Raw genomic sequence first — 10,047 nt, 5'->3', positions numbered from 1 at the left:
ACTCCTCTGTGAAGTAAGGAAGACATATTATTCCAATTTTACAGATGGGACCTGAGGCAGAGAAGCTAAGGCTTAGATTTGCAAAGGTACCTCACTCCCATGGATTGCAATGCCAATTAAGGACATAAATAGTTTTGAGAATCTTGTTCACTGTCACACTAGAGGGAATTGAGCCTGTCTTCCAAGTTCTAGCTCAGCGCCCTAACCCCTGGACCATCTTGCTGCATGAGCAGCTTGCGGTATCAGTACCTTGGCTATGAAAATTAAAGAGACTAAGGTGAATGGACTGTACTTGATGCTTCCTTAGTTTACTCAGTTATATTACTTTGATATCATTCGCATTACGGTAGCAGCCAGGAGTCCTAATCATGGACCACGACCCCCTTGTGCTAGGTGCTATACAACACAGAACAAACATAGGATCCTTGCCCCAAAGAGCTGCCAATCTATATAAATGTTAGCAGTAGATTGCATTTAAAATGTGTAAGAAAGACACTGTCATGTTAAAATGACATTTTAAGAAACCCCTTACTTATATAAGGGGGAGAGGGATAGCTCAGTGGTTTGAGCATTGGCCTGCTAAACCTACAGTTCTGAGTTCAATCCTTGAGGGGGCCACTTAGGGATCTGGACAAAAATCAGTACTTAGTCCTGCTAGTGAAAACAGGGGCTGGAGCCTTTGGGGTCCCTCCCAGCTCTATGAAATAGGTATATCTCTATAATTTATGTTAGAGCTTTAACATTACAATCATTTTTCCAATTTAGTCTACTTCCCACATATGCTCTTTATTTCATATTGGACTTTCATTGTCTCCAGCTTGGAAAATGAGAATAGGGGAGTCTGTTGTTCTTTAGGCCCCAATTCTGCAATCAGTTCCATGCCAACAGACCCATATCCCCACACAAGGCCCACTGACACCGAAGGGTAAGAACAGGACCTTTGTTGTGTTCATCTTCTAGGGCTATGCATTAGCACACTGCATCTGTGATTGGTGGCAAACACTGCAGGGGACTGCTGAAATCCAGTGACAAACCATCTTTATTAAAAGGGTAAAAATATCCCAGGAACTGGGCTCCACAATTATCTAAAAATGTAAATATTGGGCTGAAATTATGTCACCTTTTAATACCAGAAAGAACACATGGCAGTGCCTTAATATGGTTATAGCGAAGAGAATACTCTAGCAATACCCAAGGAGGAGTCTGACTTTCCATAAAATTCTAGCCTCCTCTGACTGAAAATCAACTACTGGCTGCCTATACAGACGACCGGTGGGCTTTGGAAGACTCAATTTCTTTTACTTAATTATAATGATGACATCTATAGATGTCAGGAGGTCAGACTAGAGCAGGGGTAGGCAACCTATGGCACGCGTGCCAAAGGCAGCACGCGAGCTGATTTTCAGTGGCACTCACACTGCCCGGGTCCTGGCCACCAGTCTGGGGGGCTCTGCATTTTAATTTAATTTTAAATGAAGCTTCTTAAACGTGTTAAAAACCTTATTTACTTTATTTACAACAATAGTTTAGTTATATATTATCGACTTATAGAAAGAGACCTTCTAAGAACGTTAAAATGTATGACTGGCACGCGAAACCTTAACTCAGAGTGAATAAATGAAGACGGGGCACACCACTTCTGAAAGGTTGCCGACCCCTGGACTAGATAATCATCATGGTCCATGCCTTCAGGCCCTAAAGTCTCTGGGAGGACAGTAGGAACAGCCAGTGATCATGGGGGAGGGAGACTAATATAACCTGGAAAAGTCCCCAGTGAAGTTGCCTGTGAGAAGAAGATCCAGTTATTCTCGTTGGGAACAAAGGCAGGGGCAGCTATTACCTGGGGCCATCTTGGCAGGGTTTGAACTGGTTTTCTCTTTTAAGTAACTTTCTACCTACATGCTCACTCCGGAGCACTGGCCCAACACGGGGACACGAGACTTGCGCCGTGGGGGGAAGCTGCTCTCTGGGCAGAGGCACCCGCACAACACAGGGCTTCAGAGGGGCCTGAGAGCCCAGCGGGGCCTGAAATGCTGCTGAGTCCGAGGGGAGCGGCCTGGCCCAGCAGGTGCGGGCCCGCGCCCATCAGCGCGCCCTATAAAGGCGGAGCCGGCGGCGGAGGCGCCTCCAGTGATCCCGGCAGGATGGGGGAACCGGAGCCGGAGCCGGTTCGCAAGACCCACATGAACATCGTGATCATCGGCCATGTGGACTCGGGTAAATCCACCACCACCGGCCACCTCATCTACCAGTGCGGGGGGCTGGAGCCCCGGCTGCTGGAGAAGCTGGAGGCCGCGGCTAGCCAGGTACACTCGCCCCCTTCCGTCCCCACGGCGGGGTCGCCCTTCCCCGGGCGCCCAGCGCAGACAGCCCCTAGCGGCGCGGCTGCAGGCCCGGGGGCCGAGCCGTCCCCACGCGGTCCCGGCCCGGGCGCCCTGACCGCCGCGCCGCTCCGCCCCGCAGGTGGGGAAGGGCTCCTTCAAGTTCGCCTGGGCGCTGGACAAGCTGAAGGCGGAGCGGGAGCGGGGCATCACCATCGACATCTCGCTGTGGAAGTTCCACACGCGCCGCTTCTCCGTCACCATCATCGACGCGCCGGGCCACCGCGACTTCACCAAGAACATGCTGACCGGCACCTCCCAGGTAGCGGGGCCGGGGCAGCCGGGGCCCCTCCCTCGCCCGGGGGGGCGGAGCGGCCCCATCCTGCCTCGGGCTGAGCTGCGGGGCGGCATTACAGGGGGCTGGGGGGTTGCAGCCCCGTGGGCGCAGGGAGCGGCCCCGGGCTGAGCTGGGGGCGGTGTTACGGGGGGCTGGGTAGGTTACAGCCCCGCCGGCCGCATGGAGCGGCCCCGATCCGGCCCCGGGCTGAGCTGGGGGCGGTGTTACGGGGGGCTGGGTAGGTTGCGCAGCCCCCTGGGCGCACGGAGCGGCCCCGATTCTCACACGGCCCCTCTCTGCCCCAGGCGGACGCCGCGGTGCTGATGGTCTCGGCCGCGCCCGGGGAGTTCGAGGCCGGCGTGTCCCGGCAGGGGCAGACCCGCGAGCACGCCCTGCTGGCCTATACCCTGGGCGTCAAGCAGCTGCTGCTCTGCGTCAACAAGATGGACCTGACCGAGCCGCCCTACAGCCAGCGGCGCTTCGAGGAGGTGGTGCGGGGCGTCAGCCTCTACCTGCGCAGGATCGGCTACAGCCCGGCCGCGGTGCCCTGCGTGCCGGTGTCCGGCTGGGCCGGCGAGAACGTCACCCTGCCCAGCCCCAAGGTGGGGGATCCATCCGGGCATGGGGTGGGGGAGCCCAGGGCAGCTGCTGGTGGGAGGGACCCATGTGGAGCTCAGTTCCCTGGAGGGGCTGCTCCCTTCCAGCAGAGCTCTGGGCCCTCTGCCATGCCCAGTGGGAGGGAAGGAGATGGGCTCTGCCTCCTGGGCCAAGGTGCCACGCAGTTGGAGGTGTGGATGGCAAGGCGAAGTGCTGAGTGCTGCAGCCATGGGGGGAAGGGACCGGCCTACGGGCACCCTTTAGGGTGAGTCCAGGGGGAACAGCCCCTCCCGCTGGGGCTAACAGCCAGACCTCAGGTCCCAGCCCCAGGCTGCATTTCCTGTATCCAAAGGCTGCCAAGCATCTCCTTGGCTTCTCTCTACCTCCTGCAGATGCCGTGGTTCAAAGGTTGGAAGGTCAAACGGAAGGAAGGCTTTGGGAAGGGGCAGACACTCCTGGAAGCGCTAGATTCTCTCCTGCCTCCTGTGCGGCCCAGTAACAAACCCCTGAGGGTGCCTCTGCAGGATGTCTACAAGATCGGAGGTCAGTCCAGGCAGGAATGAGACCCTGGGATATGCTGATCTACAGTTGGGTTCTGTATGGTGGTCTCTGAGGTGATTGACTGGCCCTCTGGGGACAGGGCCCAAATCATACATAAAGCATACTGGGTGCTGGTCTCTTGGCTATTCTGGCCTTGGTTAGTGAAGGCTCAAGTTCATGAAGGAAACACTTCTGAGGGGACTCTCCCTCCTCCATCATCCTCACCAGGATACTCCACCCTCCCTCAAACTAACTTGTCTGCTTGCTGTGCTGGTTACGGGCTTTCCACAATCAGCTCTGACTTACTCTTCCCCTGTCTCCTCACAGGAATTGGCACTGTACCGGTGGGGAAGATAGAGACAGGCATCCTCAAGCCAGGCATGAACATCTCCTTTGCCCCTGCAAACCTCTCGGCAGAGGTCAGAACCATTGAAATGCACCATGAGCCACTGCAGGTGGCTTTTCCTGGTTACAATGTGGGCTTCAACATAAAGAACATTGCAGTCAGGAACCTGAGACGAGGCCATGTAGCTGGCAACTCCAGGAGTGACCCCCCAGTAGCAGCAGCCCACTTCACTGCTCAGGTGCAGAGTCTTGCTTCTATGAGGCTTACATGGTTCATAGGGTGTTGGCCCTTCATGTGTGCGCAGCAGGGAGGCCACAGTTTGAGGGGTGTGACCTCTGGTAGCACCACTGGGAGGTTTGGAATAGGTGTGGGGAGAAGTTTGGGGAGGGGGGGTCAGTCAGACTGGACCCTGCAGAATACAGTAATTGCTACAGACACTCCTCCCCAATGCTGGTGTCTGTTGGCTTAGGCCGCTTCTAGCAGTATCTGCTGCCCAAATTTGGGGGCACTGCTCTCCATAAATGTCTGGGCATTTAAAACTGCAATGAGAGGGTTGGGAATCTCCTAAAGCACAGATCCTTTTGTTCCTGGAACAAACCCCTCCTTTGATCCTAGGTGATCATCCTGAATCACCCTGGCTTTATCAAGGCTGGCTACTCCCCAGTGGTAGACTGTCACACTGCTCATGTCACCTGCCAGTTTGCTGAGCTCTTTGAGAAGATAGACCGTCGATCTGGGGAGAAGCTGGAGGACAATCCCTCCATGCTGAAGTCTGGAGACTCTGCTACTGTCAGGCTTGTACCTAAGAAGCCTTTGTGTGTGGAGAGGTTTTTTGACTATCCCCCTTTAGGCAAGTGTCTGAAGTCAAGTCACATGGGAGATACCAAGGAGCTCTACCTATTTGCTACTAATCACATCTCATGTATGTGATTAGTAGCAGAGTCACCTTAGCTAAACCCTAGAAGCTTCCATTTCCATTGTCTGTATCCTGGTCTGGTGTATTTTGATGGACTGGGCAGGGAAGTAGAAGCTGACTGTAAACTGTAGACTTCAGCTCAGCAACCTAAGTAAACAGACTGTTCCTGCACTAAAGGTAGCCTAGCAGTCTGAACTGCTTGAATTGTAACACTTGAGTCCAGTCATGGACCAGGCCCTCATTGGGTTAATGCTGTACAAACACAGAACGAAGATGGTCCCTGCCCCAAAGAGCTTAAACCTAATTATAAGATGACAGATGGGGGTAGGGGGCTGGAGGAAGTACCAAGTGACTGCATGAATATAAGCAGTAGCGCCTTCGCCTTAGTTTGAAAGGCAACTAAAATATTAACTTCATTTCAGGTCGCTTTGCAGCTCGGGACTTGAAGCAGACTGTTGCAGTTGGAGTCATCAAATCTGTGGAAAAGAAGCCTGCGGGTGTCACTAGAAAACAGGCGCAGAAAGCTCTGCTTATTAAGTGAAATGAGTTTTTTTTGTTTGTTTGTTTAAAGCCAATTTAATTGAAAGATGCCTTTAATGTAATAAGGTTAACTTGAGATGGACTTTTGTTTTGCTTAACTCCGAATTGGGATGATTGTTTTATGGTTGGTTCAGAGCCAGCAACATTATTTAAACATTAAAAGCCTCTTCATCTCAGGGGCCTGCATCTAGTTTAATAAAGAAATCATTTGAGACACAGAGCTTGGTGCCTCCTTCCTTATTTTAAGCTTCTAGAAAAATGTCTCCACTCTCCAGCTGTGGAGACCACAAAGGCAATCTGAACAGGTCTTCAGGACCGCGTCAAACTACCACTTGCATCTATGTAAGTAGGCTTGACAGGTGGCCACAGCTTCAGGAGTCTCAGCTACTTTAGAACACTCCAGCAAGCCAGTGTGAACCTCAGGGACCTTCTATGTAAAGGGCTCTCCACTCAAGAAGCAAGCTCGCATCTAGTTGTGGGGGAAGCAGTAGCAAGAACTAGGATGTGATTCTAGTGGTTAGTGCTTCCATGAACAGCTATGTAAACTTTCACTAGATAGGAAGGTAGGATTAGATTTAAACTAGGGCTGGCAGGTGATTTAAAAAAAAAAAATTGTGATTGCACTCTTAAACAATAGAATACCATTTATTAAATATTTTGGATTTTATAAAGTTTCAAATGTATTGATCTCAATTACAACACAATACAAAGTGTACAGTGCTCACTTAACTTAATTACAGATACTTGCACTATAAGAAACAAGATATAGTATTTCTCAATTTACCTAATACAAGTACTGTAGTGCAATCTCTATCATGAAAGTTGAACTTGCAAATGTAGAATTATGTACAAAAAATAACTGCATTCAAAAATAAAACAATGTGAAACTTTAGAACCTACGAGTCCACTCAGTCCTATTTCAGCCAATCGCTCTGACAAACAAATTTGGTTACAATTTGCAGGAGATAATGCTGCCCATGTCTTGTTTACAATGTCACCTGAAAGTGAGAACAGATGTTACCATGGCATTGTTGTAGCCGGCATCACAAGATATTTACATGCCAGATGTGCTAACAATTCGTATGTCCCTTCATGCTTCAACCACCATTCCAGAAGATGTGCCCATGCTGATGACGGGTTCTACTCAATAACAATCGAAAGCAGAGCAGGCCACTGCATGTTGATTTTCATCATCTGAGTCAAATGCCACCAGAGAAGGTTGGTGGTGGGTGTTTTGTTTTTTGTTTTGGTGGTTCGGGGTTTGTAGTTTCCGCATGGAGTGTTGCTCCTTTAAGACATGTGAAAGCATGTGCCACACCTTGTCCCTCTCAGATTTTGGAAGGCACTTCAGATTCTTAAACCATGGGAAACCTGTCCTTTTGGAATGGTGGCTGAAGCATGAATGGGCATACAAATGTTTAGCATATCTGGCACATAAATACCTTGCAACGCCAGCTACAAAAGTGCCATGCAAATGCCTGTTCTCGCTTTCAGGTGATGTAAATAAGAAGCAGTCAGCAGTATCTCCTGTAAATGTAAACAAACTTGTTTGTCTTAACAATTGGCTGAACAAGAAGTAGGACTGAGTGGACTTGTAGGCTCTAAATTTTGTGTTTTGTTTTATAGTGCAGTTATGGAACAACAAAAATCTACATTTGTAAGTTGCATTTTCAGGATGAAGAGATTGCAAGTGAGTATTTGTAAGAAGTGAATTGAGAACATTTATTTACAGTGCAAATATTTGTAATAAAAAAATATAAGGTGAGCACTGTACACTTTCTATTCTGTGTTGTAATAGAAATAAATATATTTGAAAATGTAGAAACATCCAACATATTTCAATTGGTATTCTATTATTTAATTGTATTTAATCAACAGTCCTAGTTTAAACATAACTTTGTCGCTGAACAACCTAGGGCAATTTTAAGAGTCTTAATTAAGAGTACTGTCTAGGAAGGAGTACGGCAGAAAGGGATCTAGGGGTTATAGTGGACCACAAGCTAAATATGAGTGTGATGCTGTTGCAAAAAAAGCAAACATGATTCTGGGATGTATTAACAGGTGTGTTATGAGCAAGACATGAGAAGTCATTCTTCCGCTCTACTCTGCGCTGGTTAGGCCTCAGCTGGAGTATTGTGTCCACTTCTGGGCACTGCATTTCAAGAAAGATGTGGAGAAATTAGAGAGGGTCCAGAGAAGAGCAACAAGAATGATTAAAGGTCTTGAGAACATGACCTATGAAGGAAGGCTGAAAGAATTGAGTTTCTTTAGTTTGGAAAAGAGAAGACTGAGAGGGGACATGATAGCAGTTTTCAGGTATCTAAAAGGGTGTCATAAGGAGGAGGGAGAAAACTTGTTCACCTTAGTCTCTAAGGATAGAACAAAAAGCAATGGGCTTAAAGTGCAGCAAGGGAGGTTTAGGTTGGACATTAGGAAAAAGTTCCTAACTGTCAGGGTGGTTAAACACTGGAATCTCCATCTCTGGAGATATTTAAGAGTAGGTTAGACAGACATTTATCAGGGATGGTCTAGACAGTATTTGGTCCTGCCATGAGGGCAGGGGACTGGACTCTATGACCTCTCAAGGTCCCTTCCAGTCCTAGAATCTATGAATTGACTTTTTCCCCCTACAGTATCCTTTAGGGTTCTCTTTCAAAAGTCTTCCTTAATTTTAGTCTTGAAGAGGCCAAACTCTTACTCCTGCCCCCCTATAGTGTCAAATGCCAGAGAAACTGAACCAGCCTAACAAGGTATTACTGTACCTTTACAAGCAACACTTTGTTTAGTATCCCTTCTAATCACTGATATTCCTTACTTAAAGTCCAGCCTATGGTTCTCACTAATGGGTGTAATATGGCTTAGGTCAGAGGTCCCCAAAGTGTGAGGCATGCCCCCTAGGGGGGACATGGAGTATCTGGGGCATGTGTGGTATGGCAGAGTCCAGGCCAGCCCCCAAAGGGGTGGGGAGGGAACACCACCCAGACCCTCCCCAACTCCTGGCCCGGTCCCCAATCTTGGCATGGCTCCATTCCTGGCGGGGGGTGGACCCACTCCTGGCTGCCAGCCCCCACTGCAGCCCTGGCTCCTGGCCCCAGATCTGGCCCCCTTACCCCTGTCTGCATCCACCCACGGCTAGTTCCTGGCCCTGGGGTGGGGGCAGGGCATGACCCTCAAGTTTGGGCCTGCTGGCTTAGGTGTTCTTGGAATAAACTTAACACAAGATATTTTGCATAAGTCTAGCATCTTTAGTTTTACCTGTGATCTAGTACAGTTAATCTTTCACAGCGGTTAACCTAAGATGATCTCCAATTTATGCACCTTTGGTACAAGCCTACTTGATAAAGATAGGCACATGTGGCTAGACTAATCCTCCACTCTTGGCTAGAAAGCTATAGCTGGGATTGTTGCCTAGTCTTGGCAAGGGGGCTTTTCTGATGGGGCAGGAGAATAGTTAAGGTTTTGTAGGTGCTGATCTGGTAAGAAATGGAATCTTCTAAACTGTCTACAAATGCAGACAAGTTTAAAATGCTTGCAGTCAAATTTTACTGATGAGCTTAAGTGAAATAGGGTGGTTCTGGTCAATTTGTAGTTCCTAGACCAGCTGCCATTTGTCCTGTAATCATGTATGTTAAACCAGTTGTGCATTAGTACTAAGCTAATTTCTTGTTTGTGACAGGTGCAAGGAAGTAATATTACACTAACAGCTGTTTACAAAGTGTTAATGTTTAGCTTCAATATCTCAACTTAAAGTCACCACCAAAGTCCACTGGTGTAAGTTCCCACTAGCTCTGTGCTTATCACACATACTCTAGAAACAAAATCTTGAACTAGCCAACACTTAAGCTTTAAGCCTATAGTTGTGCAATATTAGCAACTTCTACAGTATCCTGAACCTGCAGCATCTAAGGGGCCTTACATTCTAACAAGGGCCAAGCAGTCTCGGCCTCTCCAGTCTTTTGCAGTATAACAATGTTGGTGTATTTTAAGTAGACTTACATGTCACAAATTAGTGTCCAAGTAGTCAGTGCATTTTTAGTTAGGGCTTAGATCTATCTATCCACTAATTAACAGTATTCGTGTTTCCTGAAGTTGAAGAATGATTAGTGCTCACTGTGCACATGCAGAGCACGTCTTTAAACAGTTGAGGACTTTCCCTCGACTACACTCCATGGCCATACTTACTTTCTTCTTGTTCTAACTAGGCCATTTGAAATGTAGCATATGATGGACTACTTTGGGGGAGGTGGCTTGAAGGATTTATTTTCTTACTGAACAACCTCCACTATTGAATTGCAAACTTTTAACCCTTTATCTTTCAGTAGGTAATCTGTACAATAGGCTTTAAGTGAATACAGTAAATATTAAGGATTAGATTTAGTCTATATTTACAGCAGGCTTACTGCTCAGCATCTGAACCTAATCACTGATTGCTACTGATCAGCCAATCATG

At 48.3% G+C, this 10,047-nt stretch overlaps 1 protein-coding gene across 1 annotated transcript; it reads left to right on the top strand.

Annotated features, from left to right (window-relative positions):
- The first annotated feature begins 2,030 nt into the window (after window positions 1-2,030).
- On the top strand, window positions 2,031-5,598 carry LOC135873551 (elongation factor 1-alpha-like). Its single transcript, XM_065398147.1, has 7 exons — window positions 2,031-2,306; window positions 2,464-2,643; window positions 2,964-3,260; window positions 3,648-3,798; window positions 4,123-4,379; window positions 4,757-4,991; window positions 5,480-5,598. The coding sequence occupies exons 1-7, from the start codon at window positions 2,031-2,033 to the stop codon at window positions 5,596-5,598; spliced, it is 1,515 nt and encodes a 504-aa protein (XP_065254219.1).
- The last annotated feature ends 4,449 nt before the right edge of the window (window positions 5,599-10,047 follow it).

Source organism: Emys orbicularis, chromosome 2 (assembly GCF_028017835.1).
Source record: "Emys orbicularis isolate rEmyOrb1 chromosome 2, rEmyOrb1.hap1, whole genome shotgun sequence".
Taxonomy (NCBI): Eukaryota; Metazoa; Chordata; order Testudines; family Emydidae; genus Emys; species Emys orbicularis.
The sequence above is the reverse complement of the archived record's forward strand: the minus strand, read 5'-3'. Positions and strand labels throughout refer to the sequence as shown.